The 18,469-nt window shown below is 35.0% G+C and overlaps 1 protein-coding gene across 1 annotated transcript in view; it reads right to left on the bottom strand.

Moving 5' to 3' along the window:
• Nucleotides 1-229: 229 nt before the first annotated feature.
• LOC129742119 (uncharacterized) overlaps nt 230-18,469 on the bottom strand; it is a 60,052-nt gene continuing 41,812 nt past the window's right edge. The window contains exons 7-9 of the mRNA XM_055733965.1: nt 11,881-12,079; nt 10,476-10,955; nt 230-390 (exon numbers count right to left, since the gene is read on the bottom strand). Coding sequence (XP_055589940.1) covers nt 230-390; nt 10,476-10,955; nt 11,881-12,079 — 840 coding nt within the window. The remainder of the gene's footprint in view (nt 391-10,475; nt 10,956-11,880; nt 12,080-18,469) is intronic.

The following is an 18,469-nucleotide window of genomic DNA, read 5'->3' as shown; positions in this document are numbered from 1 at the left end:
ACTACATATTTACGGTTATTGTGATTATTTCGAGGACTGACAATCAAACGAACACCATCAGGGATGACATGGACTATCAAGAAAAATGATACAACTGTTTTCAAGGATTTTTTTTTATTTCAATTTTCTTCTCACATCAAAAAGTAGTGAGTTCCTGAACTTAGAGTCGAAAACATTGAGTTTATAAAATAAAGACAATTCATTTGGGATGCTGAATTGGGTCATAGATTCACTTGAAATCAAAGACGCTGCTCGGTTCTGGTTTGAAATCACCGCAAGTGGGGAATCCGGGAGGAGGTTTTCTCATCTGCTCGACTTCACCAACTTGCAAGATCAGACTCATTCCGATGCCCAGGTGCCACTCGAAGTGGCAGTGGATCAGCCAGAATCCTGTGAATAAAAGCAGGTATTGTTTTATATATTGTGCTGCCTGTATTTATTTAATTTTGAATGGTGATGTATTTAATATTTCTTGGTCATTTAGATTTGTGAGAACCCGAAACAATTGCCTTTCTCAATACAAATATTCTGTTTGAGTTTTATAAAGCTACATTCTAGTACATTCAAACCAAAAAACGGTTGTTCACCTAAATTTTACGTAGTCTCACTTTATGCCAAGTTTTGTTACTTGAATCACTTGGAAGCTTATGAGAATACATAGTTTTATGCTGTCAAACAAAGATTTATTTGATTTACGTTAACATTCAATGATCCGCCAAAGATAGGTGAATTTGGTGCTTCACGTAACATAAAATAATAAATGGCTCGTTTACATAAAAAACAACTTTTCGACAGAAAAAACCATGACACCCTGAAAAAGGGAAAATATATTACGACAAAACACCGGATGGAAAAGAGAAACGCTCGGAAGATTAAAAAAAATGCAAGATAAACCAATGATCATCAAATTAGCTTAGCTTAGCTTGATTAACTAATAACATCCAGGAGGCGCCACAGACGTAGGGCGGTCGACGACCAAAGCCATACCGTCAACTGGGGCAACATGCAACACTTTTCAACTTCAATGGCTTCTGAAATCTTACTGCTTACAGATAATCATACCTCTTGTACATCAAAAGTTTTAAGGTTGATGGGACACCAATCTGACGTAGTCAGAAAAATTATTGGTTTTACCATTTTTTTTTAAATTTCCAAAAACATGCGATTTTCACCCTACTAAGAAAAAGGGGTAAGTTGCAACAAACTCTGTAATTAATGAAAAATAAAATGAATACGTTTGAAAATTTAAAGTTTTTGATACATTTGTGATGTCATAACGCATAAAGCACCAATTGCAGTAGTTTTTGGTTTTGTTCGAATTAAATTTTACATTTTTTCTGACAAAAATGATTTTAGGAAAAAAGTGTTACCCTGCTGCATACATTTAGGGGTAAAAATACTACAAAATATTCTATTATCTTAAATCACGTAAATAAATGTTAGGATGGATGAAATTTTAATGTTAACAAACGCATAATGCAAAACAATCATATCCCAGCATATGTAAACGCGGTTTATGAGATTTAGATCTGATTTGCATTTTGTTGCATTTTGCCCCAGTCAGCTAACTGAATTATGAAAATATGTATTTAAAAAAATGTGGTGATTGTCCGAAAAATATTTATACACCAACAGTGCTGATATTGGATAATGAAAGCAATATAAAGTTTGAAGATGATATCATTAAGCCAATCCGTCATACGAGGTAAAGTTTTTTACGGCATCGAAAAATGTAAAAATTTGAACATTTATTGCTCGATTTTTCACATTTTTTATGAGAACCAAAAATTTTTAAAAATTCTTTCACGATGTTAAAAACGATGTCATCATCAATTTGCTATCATTCAATGATGACTTTATTACAGTATATTGAAATAAAAATTGAATGAGTGTTGTGGTATTCAAATGTTGCATCTAACCCTGCTTTTGCATGATGCCCCGTTTGACGGTATGCACCGAAATTGTCATCTAATGGACGCCCCAGGCGTAGGGCGGTCGAAGCGCAAAGCAGAGGCATCAAAAGAACCATCGAATCGGCGCCCCTGGCGAAGGTTGGCTGACGACTGAAGGCATAGGCACCAGTAGTCCATCCATCCAATCGGCGCCCCAGGAGTAGGGCGGCCGGAGAATCGAAGGCAGAGGCACCAGTAGTGCCATCTAATCGGCCCCAGCCTCCAGGGCGGTTAACTATCGAAGACAGAGGCACCAATAGTGCTATCCAATAGGCACTCCTGACGAAGGGCGGCTGATTATCGATGTGAGGGTACCAATAGTGCTACCAAATCGGCGCCCCAGGCGTAGGGCTGCCGACAATCGAAGCTGAAGCTCAAATTGTGCCACCAAATCGGCATCCCAGGTACAGGGCGGCCGACAACCGAAGTAGAGGTATCGGCGCCATAGGCGTAGGACGGCCGGTCATCCAGGCGTTGACTATAGTAAATAGGGCCTCAAAGAGGCGCCACAGGCGTAGGACGGCCGATCATCAAGGCGTTGGCTACAGTAGGGCCATCAAAGAGGTGCTTCAGACGAAAGGCGGCTGACCAATGAGGCATAGGCTCCAGTAGTGCCAAGAAATGGGTGATCCAGGCGTAGGCGGCTGCAAGCCGAAAAACAGCATCAGCCGTTCCATTCAATCGGCGTTCCGGACGCATGGTAAAAGCGAGGCAGGTGAAGCCCGAGAAGGAAAGGGTCCCTCCAGCGAGCTGTAAGTACACGCTAATTTAGGAAAGTGTGGGTATGCCAAGAACTTTAAGTAGACCAAAATGACTTTAATATAAGCCTAATGTCACTGAAATGGTTCTTTTATTTATGTGGCTTTGACCACGGATCCGCCCACATAATAACCCTAGAAATTATGTTTCTAACTCCTATTATTTCTAATTGAAAGCTCTCAGTTCATAAGAAGGCATGTGTATGTAAAATTTAATGGCTCCAAAAATTTACTACTATAGTGTTAAAATAAATGAATTGTCAAATCTCAAAAGTTTATCCAGTATTCCTTCGTTCAGTTTCCAGATTTCGAAATTTATTTATATTTTTGATGACAGGAAAACTATAGAAAGTCCTGATACACTAACGATCATGCAAATTGTGGAGAAAAAATTGCATTTTTGTAGGTGCATTTGATGATCAGAGTATATTCATTATAGGGTACCGTACATCAAACGTAAAATTAGCTAACACCAAGGCCGTGCAAACGGGGGGGGGGGGGGGGTTTAGGGGTTTAACCCCCCTCCCCATGGAGGTTTTTTTCCAAGTAAAATTTTCAGTACAAGAAATGAATTCACCGGAAATTACTTGATCTCAAAAGGTGTTTAAAAACTAGTGTTGACAAATATGTTAAAATTTGGCTCATTGGCTTTTTTAGTTGATACTTTTCGGTGAATTTGAAATCAAATAAAAACAATTCTTTTTACGTTTCGGCCTACTACCTTCAGCCATCCTCAGAAAACTATATTATAAACAAAAAACTTAAATTAATACAAAAAATTCTTCACAATACTCCATCACAATTTCACTGCACTTTTGCACTTACGATTTGTTTCGCCGCGTGCTTCCTGAACGGCTGTCTTACTTGATTTAAGTCCGGTTTTGAATCGCTTCTAGCAGCTGGCGTCTATCATTCCCGGTGTCGTCGTGATGTTGGTTGTTGTCGTCGTTTTTGAAGACAGCCGTTCAGGAAACACGCGGCGAAACAAATCGTAAGTGCAAAAGTGCAGTGAAATTGTGATGGAATATTGTGAAGAATTTTTTGTATTAATTTAAGTTTTTTGTTTATAATATAGTTTTCTGAGGATGGCTGAAGGTAGTAGGCCGAAACGTAAAAAGAATTGTTTTTATTTGATTTCAAATTCACCGAAAAGTATCAACTAAAAAAGCCAATAAGAATCAGCGGTGATCAAAGCTCGTTAACATAAAATTTGGCTCGCCTCCGGCGGAATTTTGTCTTAAATTATCCCCAAGGCCTAAGACTTTTCGTTTTACGGCTCTATATGACGTTGTAGACATTGTAGATTTCGATTTCATTGCAGATTTCGATTTGCAATTCAGTTAATACCTTTTGTATTGAAACTTAAATCTTTACTCAACGCTAACTCGTGTTTAAAATGGGTTTTTACTAAGAAGTGCAACTAAACAAGTATAACATTTGAAACCAACTATTTGAACTTCAAAATTCATTCAAAGAATACTAATTTTACTCATCATAACTTGGTAACCAAGTGAAAGGTGTTGAACACACACGATAGTCAAAATCCTAGTTTCGATGACTTTATAACTAACCACTTTGATTGTAAAAAAGGTAAATGTCATTCTTAATTTTATGCTGATATGAAATATTCCTTAAGAAACCAATTTCAGCCTCAATTGTATTTTGTGTTTCTCATTCTTCTGAATCGTATACTCTATATCAAAAAAGTTTTTGACAAATTACTCAAGGTCTCAAATATATTTTTTTTCTAGGCGCAAATAATTTAAGAGATGATTTTATATAATTTGGGTGCCCAAAACCCAAATATGCAATTAGGTTTTTGTCTAACAGCTTTGTTTTTTAAATCACTTTTATCACAATAGGTGAAAATCATTTAAGAATTTCTTTTTTAATTTTTTGACAAATCTGTGAAACATAACAAAAATAAAAGGCTTCAAATCAATTATCCACTTTCCCCTAAATCGCAACTTATTTTGGTTTCTGCGAAAAAATCTATAGCAGTCTTCTATTTGTTCACGTTACTCCATTTAAATCAAATTTAATTTAAGATATTTGTAGACGAAAAACAAATGCAGATTTCATAAAATTGGTAACATTCAATAATATCTTTATAATTTTAAATTTCTTTACTAGAGTCGGACATGCTTGTAATGATATATTCCAAGTTTATAAAAACTGTAGAATTTAACTTTTTAAAATCATGCATTATCATCATCATCAACATTATTATTCCTGGGTAAAATAAATATGATTAGCAAATAAGGAATCAATTTTTTCCAATTTCATGAAGATTTGTTAGAGCATCAGTTATCAATGATTGATTTCACTTAAAACTGATTCATGTTTAAACTTATTAACTCCATATCATCGATACTTGAAACGTATCTTTTTTAACGTCTTATAATGTTTTTATATGTTTTTATAAATTACCAAATTTTACAGTTTTTTTTATTTTAAATTTTCACATGAATTTTCCAATTTTTATAGTCGAACATTTTCTATTTCTTTTAATATAATTTAAATAAGTTTCTAAATTTTTTTCAAGTCTTAATTTTTGTTTTCTGAAAACATAATAAGCCTAATAATTTATTTTTTTTTAACAGAAAAACTTAGTTTTCTCAAAATATATGAAATGATGTTTTAAACTTCAGAAATGCACTAAACTATTTCAGTCTTTTTGGTTGATAAATGGTTGAAATAAAAAATGATGTTATCTCTGATTTTGATCACTGGTACTCTTGAAATAAAATTGATATTCTTCTTTGTATCAAATAAAATTTAATCATCAAGTAGGTATGTGTTTCGGATAAATTCTCTCAAGTTCAAATGGATTTTTTTCCTAATCAGGATTTCACAATTCAAATGGTGATTAAATATTTCTGGTGATATTTCTTCGAATTTGAATTATTACATCGAAAGAAAGGAATGTTTCTGATATTTATTTTAGGATTCGGATTTAGTTTCTTTTTAAATCTGGCTTAAATTGATGAATAATATTTCTTTTATTTTTATGCCCGATACTTTAAACTCTGTTTTTATTAAAAATTTTAAATCGCATTCGTTTTCTGTGTTTTCTGAAATATTGATGTTAGATTTGTCAACTTGATTGCTTCGTATTTATTTTCAAGCAAATGACTATTTCAGAATAAGGAACATCATTTTCAATAATTTATTGATGGTTTGGCGGACACAGCACTGATTCAAAACTTTGAAAATCTGGATTTTGAATTTTAGATTTTGAAAACCCCCCCCCATGAGCGGTTCCTTCGCACGGGCCTGGCTAACGCCAAGCATGATGTCGTAGTTGTTATGAAATTTTTCATACATAACATAGGGAACAAACTTAAATCTTCGTTTTTCGTCATTTGCATAAAAAAAGTAAGTAATAAGTCTAAAAGAGCTCAAGTTAGTGATGAAGCAACTGATTTCAGTCTGAAACATATTTAATAAAGAGCTTAGAATTATTCCAAAACTTGAATTAGAAAATAAAATTTATCAATTTTATATTTTACTGCTAACGAACTCGGAATTGACTTTTTAAATGATTCATTAGGACTATTACCTATATGTGTGGAAATAGTTTCCTGTAATAACAATTTCCACAAAAATTCTGATATTTCCGCGACAAATTCGCATTTTATGCAGAATCGCAAACCAAACCGTATATTTTAAAAAGATCATAAATCTGGGAAGTCTAATTCATGCATTTAAGGACAGTTCAAATTGAGCCGTGGAGGGTGGATTCAAATTGAGCCGTAGCAAAAATTGAAAGTTTGTATTGAAATTATTAGCTTAGCTTAGCTTAGCTTGATTAACTACTCACATCCACCTTAAACCGTAAAACCCGACATGCATGGTTGAAAAAAATATATGCATGACTTGTTCCAAAATCAAATTATGATAACAATCATTTCAAGTTCCACGATCGCTGGCGTGGCTCAGTAGAACAAGTTCCACATCGCCAATGGTTGCTACTCCGTGATTGACCGAGGCCATCAATTTTATTCAGAGGTCAAATGAATGGGGCTTGGGATTAGCAGCTCATTCACACTGCACAAAACTGATGCTCTCTCTTTTAACGTCAATAACGGCGCCGGCCACGTCCTAGTAGTCAATGGATAGGTTGAAAGAAAGAGAAAGGATGAAAGATCTAATTTGTGCTTTAGGACCGAGGTCACCTCTGCATCCTAGCAAAATAATTTTGGTTGGGAGAGGGGTTAAAGGAATCGGTTGGGAGACACTTTTGACTAGTGTTACGGTGAACAATAAATTTTGTTTTCCTGACTTATAAAGTTTCTATAGAATGCTTTCAGTTCATTAGCAGGCAAGAGTATGTTAGGTTAATTGGTGATAAAAAAAAGTAAACGACTATTACCAAGTATAAACATTATTTTTTTAAAATAATTCTTTTATATAGTCGCTTAATCCAATGGCATATCAAGTGGACGCTTAACCGATTTTTTTATTTGAGAGCTCTCTATGAAAATCCTAACTTGAATTGCAACAAGTTAAGCGATGATGAATGAACATGGAAAGTCGATTATTTTTTGATTGACGATTTAAACACAAATATCATAGCAAAATTTACGATGAAAATATCAGTATACGAAAAAAAACCTCGGCAAATGTCTCAATTTTTAAACATAGATATTCTTAATCGGGATTATCAAAACTATGACCCATATTGACCTAAAATAACTTCGGGCCATTTAAGATTTATCATTAGTCAAATTTTCTGTTGTTTTGTTTCTGTTCAGTTCTGTATAAATTAGCAGAAGCTTAGATGAAAAAACATCAATTTAAGTGTTATGCAATGGATTGGAAAAAAATAAATGAAACGACACTTAGCTTTGAATCGGGGTCCAAGAATTGTGAAATCCAAACATCCAAGATTCCAACATCGTTAGTGCTAGTAGTCTTCAGTCCAGAGGTTCAACATGCCTGATTTAGTGCTTCGATAACAGATTAGGGGCTACTGGAAATGGGAAATCCATTGACCTCAAGCCGATCTGGAGATTTGGGCTGCTCTGCTGTGACACCGCAAATCTGGGTACAAAATAACCTCGGCCAAACCACAACAAATCTGAATTCATTCCACGTTGCAATGCTCAACTCCACCGGAACTTCGAGGATTTTCAGTATTCGGGGACAACTTCAAAAATTTTTTAGCAGTTTGTACGGGATCAGCCAGTATCTTAGACAAATCCACACCGCTTGAAATTGACTTTTCAATTGAACCACAAAATTCAGCAATAACTCTTCCTCAAAAATAAGATTTCAGATAATTTATATCCCTTAACGGTTCGATCGCAAAAGTTGTTCAGTATTTTTCAAATCGCGAGAATAGAAACCTGAAAGTTTGTATTGAAATTATTATGGAAAAAGTGCCTCACTGTTGCACTGAACTCAAATTCTTCAAGCTGTATCTTCTTATTGCTAAAGATTCTAAGAAAAACTTTGCCCTGGATCATGAACCTCTAAGATGCGTCAATAAATAGTTACAACGATCTAAAAATTTAAAATTTAGTTTATTTTTTTCACATCTTTCCAAATACAAATTTTAACTTCTGCACTGAATGTTGGGTAAGAGCCATTGTACGCTGGAAACTAGCTAGCGTGTTTCCTATTTGCTGAAATGTGTCCGTGTCATTGGTTGATTCGATTGTCGTGAAAGTTGGTTATAAGGCTATGTGATTATCTATAAGTGGGGACAACCAAAAACTTTAATATTAGTTCGTTGTATCCTTTCAATTGTTCATAAACGACTGTTACCTAATGCGACGCCATCAAATATTAGGCGTCCAAATGTTTGAGACGCAAATGAAGCTATTTATTATTTAGACCTCATAGGGTACAAAGGGGTTTTTGGGACGGTTGTACGTCTCAGTGGTCGAGTGGTTAGCGTGGTAAGACGGTGATCGCTGGTCCACTGATGGCATGGTTTCGATTCCCATCTCGGTACTGGGTGTTAAAAGTTAATTTTAAGTTGTCCACGCCATTTATTCAGTCTGTTAAGCCTAAATCAGCTAAGACGGTGTATGTCTTTTTTATTTGTTACTGATAACCCCTCAAACCTCGGAATAAGGGGATTTCCATATAAAATCGATTTGAAATATGACACAATCGATCATTTTGCACGTGATTTGTATCAAATTTGGTACTACAAACTTATATAAAATGCAAATTTATGAAACTTTGTTTTGAACGTCGTGTTTCTAAAACATTCATCTTTTAAATTACAGTGTAAAATATGAAAATAACCTTCAAAAATAAGTTTTTTTTATCATAACTTTTTTATGTTTTTAAAATCCTCAAACAATGTTCAAAGTTGTTCAAATAAATAAAATAAATATTTTTGTTGAACATTGTAAGCTTAAAAACTGCAAGCTTTTAGAGTTATATTTGGAAAATGCATAAAAGAGTGCTTTTTCAGCCTCAATTTCACTAACAATCGGCAACTTTCAGTAGCTCGCACTTTATGCAAATTTATAATCAATGTTTTGTCTATTAACACTGTGAAAATCTTGTGTATCCACTCACTCAGGCCAATTTTTATTATAATTTTCATAACATGAACCGATTTTTAGAGTGTAACATTGATTTTAATAAGAGTCTTATGAAATTCTTCGAATTTTCAAAGTAAGCTCTTATGAAAAATAGAAGAAACGGAATTGTGAAAAAATAATGATCACATTCATTCCAACAGTCATTATTTTCCATCGTCATACGAGGCACCAAACGTGGAGTTTTCTTCAAAGTTAAAAATGATTATGGTGGTTATTCTAAATTATTTAAAACTCAAACACATGTTTTTTGTTTACTTTTCAGCATGATGACCTATAGAAAGGAAAAAAAATCATAGGACCTATGCGGCAGAGTAATTTTGTTGGAACTGAGTGTTTATGCGTTGCTGATGGGGACCAGAATGTTACAAATGAGCCAGAAAATAAATAAAATCTTTTAAATATTAATAATCTTGAATTATTCTCATCAAACGTGACATTTTCTATTTCCATAAGACCTTCTAATGAAAACCAACAACCTCTCATTGAAGTAGGTGTTCATCTGAAGGATTTGCGTAATAAGACAATTTTATGAATTTCATTGATTTTTCTTATGGCGTCAGTTCATAAAAGAATCTTATGGCATGCATAATAATATTTTCCTGAGTGCTCATATCCAAGCGATCTACATGTATTTTACTTTCCATGATTGTAAGTTTTTCTACGTAAAACAGTGCATTTTAAATTCCTTGTTTTTTTAACATTGCATTGGCGCCATTTGAAACGATGTGGAAAAAATTAAAATGAAAAATTCAATTTTGAAATGGTCGTAATTTGTGGTACCCATTGTACGAATTTAAGGGTTACTGTAATAGAACTCTCTCAATGGGTCTATGTACCATTGCTTACAAAAGTGTAGGTCATAGGATAGTTGTTTTTACAATAAAATTATGTGAATGAAGAATTCTAATCCTCAAAAATCTTAGTGAACGTCAAATATATTCGGACGCAACACCGCAAGGTTTCTAATATAGATATTTTCGCTGCTGTTGCACCATTGAATCAAATTTTCGCCTAAGGAAGCTCATCTGATGCTAAGGAAAATATGAACCTACAGTCATAAAACGGCTTAAGATGTTGCCTGCGGCCGTTTATGTAACGCAAAATTCTCTTAAGACGCCTGAACCGATGTTACGATATGATTCTCGATGATACTAAACTTCCGTTTATACTGGAATGAACGAAAGGCAAGCCAAACTCACCTGGATTATCGGCTCGGAATCGTATTTTGGTGTAGCCTCGGCTGGGAATGTAGACGGTATCTTTGTAGGGCGGATTATGACTGTCCGGCATTCCACGTCGCCTCGCCGCCGTTTTGTGAGCTGACTTTTGCTCCTTGACCCAGCGCAACTTTTCCGGATAAGTGCGTTTCGAGTGTGGCAGCTGACCCATTCCCGTTACGATGAATCGATGCCCGTGCAGATGGAACGGATGGTACAGCTCCCTAATTACTTCGGCATCGTCAATAAGACCAATTTCCACGACGTCGTTCAGGGCGACCTTGAGTATGTGCGTACAGAAACAGGCACGATCCGGTGGGCAACGGGCAGGCCGATGGGTGGTGTTGCAGGTGTTTCCGGCTATCGTTGGTAGCAGTTCCGGTTGGGTGAGGGGCGGAAACGGAGGGTACATCATGCTGATGTTGTTTGTTATTCCGATGTTGTTCAGAGTTAGTGCAACGGCTGCCGAGTGGATGGAATGGGAAACAAAAAGTTTGTGTGAAATGTTTTTATCGATTAGGGAAGCAGGAAGTGCTGAAAGTTGATCCCGGGAAAAATTTGTTGTTTTCTTTCTATTTCAAGAAAAATGAATATGCCAATGCCAATTAACCTTCTAAAGCCCAACCACGTTTTTAGACGGGGTTTTATAATTTTGACATAAAAAAAAATGTGTTGCGCAAAACTTTTGAAAAGATGTTTATATAAATGACCTATTTTGATAGAAAAACACGTCTTTTTGGTAGTAATAGAGTTTGATAACTGTTCTTGGTATTCAATAATTATAGTTATAAAGTTACAGGTGTAACAAACCATCTGGATCGTTCAATTGAAAAGAAAATAAAACGCAAAATAACTCTGTTCTTATTCTGGCCTCAATCAATAACAAATTTGATTTTTTTTTTAAATGAAGTATTGAAAAATTGTTTTTTAATCGGATTCTGATCGAAATAGAGATTCCAAGTAACTTTCAAGTGTAAATCAATCACAAACATCCTTCTGCAGTAAACGAAAAGTATTTAGTAGATATTAGTAAAATTGCGTAGCTTTTTATACTTCAATCAGTAATAACTTTTAAATATTGTCTTCAAAAGTAATCAGTTGTGTTTTCGAATTAATTCGTGCACTTTTTTGTTTGTTATTAAGCCTAAACTTGGCAGTTCTTATAAAAATTAGAGTATATATAAAAACTATAAGTTCAAACTTCAATCCAAAGGTTGAAATTTAAACTTCGAATTTCACAATCACTCGGTCTCTCAGAAATTACAGCAACATTATTGGCAGCCAGCTTATTTGTTCCCACCAAACCGTTTAGGTTCCCTTACAAAAACAAAATACAACAAGTTTTCTCGCTTCCGGGTGCGTTTTTTTTTTCGCTTTTGACCCATACTCATGTAATGGACGTATCCGTGGTCGGAAAACAGCTGCTCGTTGTCGGCCGTGAATGTGTTGAAGGCTATGTGGAATTTTCGATCTGGCACGGCATCAATTAAGGCATCGTCTCGGAACTGTTCGTGAGCTTCCAGGTCAGCGGCGCAGACAAATTGACTATCCGGCTGATAGCAGGTGCTGTTCGGTTGATTCAGGGTCTGTTGGCGAAATCGGATCAGGATTCGATGAGTGAAGGATAAAAAAAGAGCGGAAAAAACATCATGGAATCAACACTGCAAAGCACCATCAAGATAGAACATGTTCATTGAATGGGATTAAAGGGATTGATTCTTTTTTCCGAGTTGGTTGGAAAAACTTTGAATGTTTTGCTTTTTTGTTAATGGTTTGGTTAATGGTTAATGGTTCCTCGATAACACTAATTTTATTTATAGTAAAATTTCAAGTTATTATCAGTAGAATTATGAACTTCCTGGGAGTCCTAGGCTAGGACGCTGCCTAGGAAACATACCAACTTAAAAAAAAAAGAATAATTATGAATGTTAATGGGTAACAACTACTCTATAGTATAGGGGAGATGAGGGCATAACGAGCACCCAGGGCATAATGAGCACTACTCTTTTCTACGAAAGTACGTATTTTCTTAAATAAATTTTCATGAGGATTTGTTTCGTACTTCCTATAGTATTAATTTTTCACAAAAAAAGGAATCTCCTTATCATCTTTACAGAGATATTTAAAAAAACTAGCTTGGTTCTCAAGTTACGAAAATATTATAATTTTTGAGCACCATGAAATAAGCTCTTATGATCTTAAAATAACCTTGATCTATAATGTACGCACTGCAACATGATGTACACATTGTTTCTCAATTTTTACCATCATAAAATTTTTGATTTTTCACTTTTATCAATTTTAAAACACGTTTTTACTTAAATTTGTTGACTAGGGGCATATAGAGCACCATATTATCGAGGCATAATGAGCATTTTCTGCCGTAGAAACTAGCAGCGAATTAAAATTGATTTATAGCGCCACACCTTGACTAGTTTTCATCCGACGATTTAGCCTATTGGTAAGGTGTCGGAGAGGTAATCAAAAGACTAGAGTTAGATTTCTGTTCGAGGTGATTTTTTTCCATTTACTATTCATGATCGATTTTTTTTATTGTTACATTATACGGCTAGTAGCATCATCCTCCGAACAAAGCACATAATGTATGAGCGTGCGTGAATTGTTTGTATTCTACAAACAGACAGAAAACGCACATCTTGCCCTGATTAATGGTGCTCATACTGCCTCAGGGGGGGTTCTCATTATGCCTCCACAGTGGCTGGTTTTCAGCTTTCGGCAAAATTTTTTAAAATGCATTTTTTAACGTTTTCATCTAGTTTTTCACGTTCCAGCCCGTTAGGGAATAGGCTTGTCAAGTGTCTGAACACGAAACAATAATGTAACCTCCATTTTATAGCTATTTTCTATGGTTAAATAACCGTTTTCCTTAAGGTGGCCATTATGCCCCCATCTCCCCTACCGACTCACGACATATGGGTCACGTCTAATGGGTATCAAATGAATGAATTGATTGTTCTTCCGCTAAAGTACTAATGATTAACTCACATCTACTTTAGTTCTGATAATCGATATGTTATCTTTGGAAAAAAATTGAGTTGGAAGAGCCAAAAACTTCTGATTTTCAAAATTTCAGAGTTTTAAAGAGCCACATTAAAAATTTTGTTTTGTTTTTCACTGAGAAAATAAAAAATATATGAATGATCAATGAATATTAGGTTTACGAAAATAGCTTTAAACCCATTAGAGTTTTTTTTTCATACGCTTGGATCTTTCTTTTAAACCTGTTTCTAATTACTATTTCTAATTACTATTAAGTACATGGGTTTTCTTCTGGATCGTCATCTCTTCTAACATGGTTGGATTGTATATCAATTCTAATACTTTGACAAATATCGAATCAAGAAAGTTATTTATCCGTATTACGCTCAAATCAATACTTTGCATGATGTTAAAGTGGAAGATTTAAACATGTTTACATAAGTAGAATATTTAAAATTTCTTCGATAAAGAAAAGCTTTTGAAATAACAATGTCAAGAAAAATAAATCTTCTTAAAACTTTTAAATTTTTTAAGACATTCCCCAGGTTTAGCTAATCCTTTCCCAAATCCAGAAGTATAAGATAAAATTTAACTAATACAGTGAGCGAAACAAGAATAGCACCACTATGTGTTTTGCTTGTTAAAATATGAATGATTGAAAATTACGAAAATTTTCTTCCACAGTTTGATCTAAATTGCTTAACGGGTAAATCAAGCATAAGTTTACTTTTTTTGGACGATGCAATTGGCGTTGAGAACCAAAAATGTGAAAAAGGGGTGCGAAATAAGAATAGCATCACTCGAATTTTTCAACAAAAACAAGATTATTTTTAAAAATTTACTATGCAAAAATGAATAATAATGCTTCAACGAATTATTTGAGTAGATAACTACATTTTAGAAGTTTTCCAGAATTCCAAAGGTTTACAAAGGTATTAAAAGGGCGTTTTAAGAGATGCTCCTCTAGCGTTAAGGAATTTGATATTTGAGCTATAAAACTTTATCAAACTGCTTGATTTCTTCATGAACATTCATAAGTATGATGCAAAATGATGAAACATAGATTTGAGGCTGAGTTTGAATCCAAAAAAGCAGGTTGGAATTAAAAATACTGATGTTTTTTAATAGTGAAACACTATTTCTCTAGTTTTAAGTCATAGATGGCAGCACTATCTTGCCATTTAACCAAATTCATGTCAACTTCGAATATCCGGGACTAATAAGGGAGTGCTGGATGATTTTGGTCAAGAAATAAATACATTCTAAGATTCTAAAATTCTAAGATCACTAAATCCATACACACATTTTTTAAATACATATTTTGATTTGAGATTTGTTGCTTGTAAACGACAGCTGTTATTTGCATTTACGGATAATGATAAAATAAATCTGATGCTTCAAAAACATTAAAAAGCAAAAAATTGTAAAATTAGGCTACAAAAAATGATATTTTGTCATTTGATCCTTCCCACTTGTTCCTACAGCGAATACAATTTAAAATTCTATTCTGGACCTATGAATAACCGTGAGCCAGGTCACACGACTCAATTATTGCTTTGGCAGCATTTTATAAATATTTTATTTAAAAATATAGGTAGATATATAATATAAGCGCAGTGAACTAAAGAGGTTGCCGACCTATGTTCTAGTGCAACAATTTTTATTTGTTTGTATTGCACGAAAATATATGTATAACCGTTTTAATTTTGAATATTACATAAATTGGAAATAATTAACGAGGGGTTATCAGCTTTTACACTACAGTACCCCAAATGACCTAATTATAATAATGAGTTGGCAAGTGAAGTAGACAATGTGCAACTCCAGACCCCATACACCCAACCTTCGGGTAGTGGTCATATCACCTCTTGTCTGCTACTCCGATTCTCTACCTCCCCGTGGTGCTAGCTGGGGTGCGAGCAACCTTAGCGGAGTTCGGGTACCCAACCCCGGTGGATGCTTTGGTCGCATGCAGACTGAGTTAGGGGGCTTCGTACGCGTCTGTTCTCCATGTCAGGGGCGGCGTGCGGAGTGCAACAGCGTCCTGGTGGTTGTAACGTCTCGATTTCCTTCGGAAGTCGAAGCTGAAACAAGACGACAAAACTCTCAAAAACCAACAGCCACTGATTCTAATCAGGACTGAATCCCACTTCGTGCTAAAGGAAAGTGAAAATTTTATTAGCAAAATTGCGTAACTCAACTTAACAGCACTTAAGCGCCAACAACTAAAAAAGTTGATGTGCTGAAGTCTCTTAAAACCCGGACTTTCTTCCCAGGGGTGGGCTTCCAAAGAAAACTAACCAAAATGGTGTTGGCGAAATGAGGAAAGTTTGTGTAGGTTCACGAACTTAGTCGCCGCACAATATCCGTAGTTCTCCGCAGCATAAAATGACCAAACACAATGCTTAAAAAGAGGTTCACAAAGGTAACTAAAAGGCAAACTTACCGATAAAATCGTCCTTGCACCTGCACACAAGCTACCGCCAGAGAACTTCCCGGGCTGGGTTTGGATGCCAAAATGTATAGGCCGTTAACTCCCGAGATCGTCGTTGACTCGATTCACAACTTGCGCGGCACGTACTACTACGGCGAATTTACGGGGGAAAATACTTGAAGGCAGTAGGATAATAACCGCCTTACTCCGATTTACTCAAAATGCAGCTTATTTAACAAAAACCGACCGAACAACTCCAGGATCAAAATGCTAAGACCTCCAGGTTTTCTTTTTGGTCTCCAAGAAAACTCCATTTTCCATCCTCCCATAGAAAAGCCACCTTTGGTAGCTTATGGTGACTGTCAGAATAACGATAAGTTATTCTGCTGTCCTTATGGGTGGAATTTCCATTTTACCGAAATTTCACCTTTCAGCACACAAAGATCCACTCCCAATAAGACTGACATGATACATGTTCAAATTATGCATTGAAGATACTACGGATATTACCACTTTGCCTACTACGGGCCGTTACATGGTGTTCGGGACCCAAAACAGCAACATCACGACGGTCGGTGATAGTGGGGTTAGCTGCGAGCCTTGCGAGCCTGTGACTACAAAAAAACATAAGCAACGAACAACGAACAACCCCAAATGACCCAACTTTCAAAATAGTTTAGCGATGCAGGCTAAAATTAATCCTATGCCTAGTACAAGATCTCATGACAAATTTGGGCCAGATCGGATCACGGGAAAGGGTCGCTCAACGAGCATGAAGTTTGTTTGGATTTTGAGACATATTTTTCGTAAGAAACACGGAAAACCAGTTTTTCATCGATAACTTTAGTTCCTTTTGGTCGATTTCCTTTCCAAATATTTCATCGGAAGACTGCATTTCGTTTAAAAGTAAAGATAAAGAAGTTATTAGGCCTCAAAAATGCGCTAACTTTTTTAAGGGTGGTATTCATCTCTGTTAACGAGGCGTCAATATGTTCGACAGCCCCGATTTATGAAAAAAAACGAGCGAGTCCAATTTGCGTGAAGATTTTAGAAAACAATGTTTTTTTTAAACGAAAAAATGAACACACACATGAAGGATCTCTGTAAAAATTCATGTTTCTTTGAAGAGATTTAAATTCTACTTAACACTAAAGCGCATATTTTTCAAGGATATAATGGCTAGCATCTTATAAATGCTGAAAACACCAACTTACAGAATATGTACAATGTATGCCGTGGCCGAAAATCGATCTAAAAACCTCTGGCTTAGAAGACATAAACAATATCCTCTAAGCCACGGTCGGCGACAATATTAAAAGATCGATATCAATAATTTTTGTTCTAATCAATGAATTTTTGTTCTAATCAACTCTACATCATTATCATAATTACAAATGAGAAATTTTATTATCTAAGAAAAACTGTATAAATAAAAAAACAAAACAAAGTTCAACTAAATTTTACGAACATATGTGTTTTGTACTACAATTTTCATGAAACCAATTTAAATATCTCAATAAATGATTATCTGTGCAATTTGAGCTTAAAAAGCTTCAATTTGATACTGAAGATATCAGGAAATTTTTAAGTTTAATTTGAAAGAAACATGTATGTTCTTGAGATCAGCCAAAATTAAGAACCATTTCAGTAAAAAAGGGGAGCTTTTAGAATTTTTTGAATGTTATGAGTCATAACTTATGACCACAAAAACCCCAGCAATCAAAAAATCGTAGTAGAGATGATAATCCAAATCGTAAACACGTTGGTATTGAGTGATTTTCTATCATTCATGTACGGCTAGATTCGCCCAAGAAAAGTTGAATCGGATAGCAGTTTAGTCAATTCGTAAATATGTCTCCAAAAAGTTGAGAATATGCAAATTCGACATTAACGATTTGAGTGAACTGATTTACGATATAAAGTCTGTTTCACATAGAATCTGGTCGGATAAGATAGATCATTTTCCATTTGAGCGGGGTTTTTCATGGTTCTGCCACATTTCTTCAGTTTGCCCTTAACTAAAGCTTAGTTCTTTTAGAAATGGGACAGTTACGAATGCCTGTATCTAAAAAACCATTCGTTTGAACGAAATACTTTCTATGAAGAAAAAGAAGGCAATGTTATTATCTTTCATGAAAAAATTTGAAAAAAAATATTTACCGTTTTTTGTTAAAGAAATTTCTACTTTACTCTTGGTATATCCCATTGGCCGGCGCACACTTTTTTCAGTCATGGTATTGATCAGTTTCTCCAACTTATACTTCGTAAAATCTATATTTTAGGTAGCTTCACCCTCCTTCTTCAATTTCTGATACTTTTTGGTCCAATACTTCTCTGGAAACTGGAAACTGGAAGCATTTTAGTGGATAGAGTGGTTTCGAAATGATCAAATTTTATTATTTTTGACCACATTTTTGAACGTTTTTTCTTCGGTACCTGTTTTTCAGCTTAAGAGTTTTGGAACTATCAAAAAATGGTTGTTTGAGGTTGAATTTCAATGAGTCATCACTAGGCAACACTTTCAGCTTATCGGAGAAAATTG

The sequence above is a fragment of the Uranotaenia lowii genome, chromosome 2 (assembly GCF_029784155.1).
Source record: "Uranotaenia lowii strain MFRU-FL chromosome 2, ASM2978415v1, whole genome shotgun sequence".
Taxonomy (NCBI): Eukaryota; Metazoa; Arthropoda; class Insecta; order Diptera; family Culicidae; genus Uranotaenia; species Uranotaenia lowii.
This window is presented reverse-complemented; position numbering and strand designations above follow the sequence as displayed.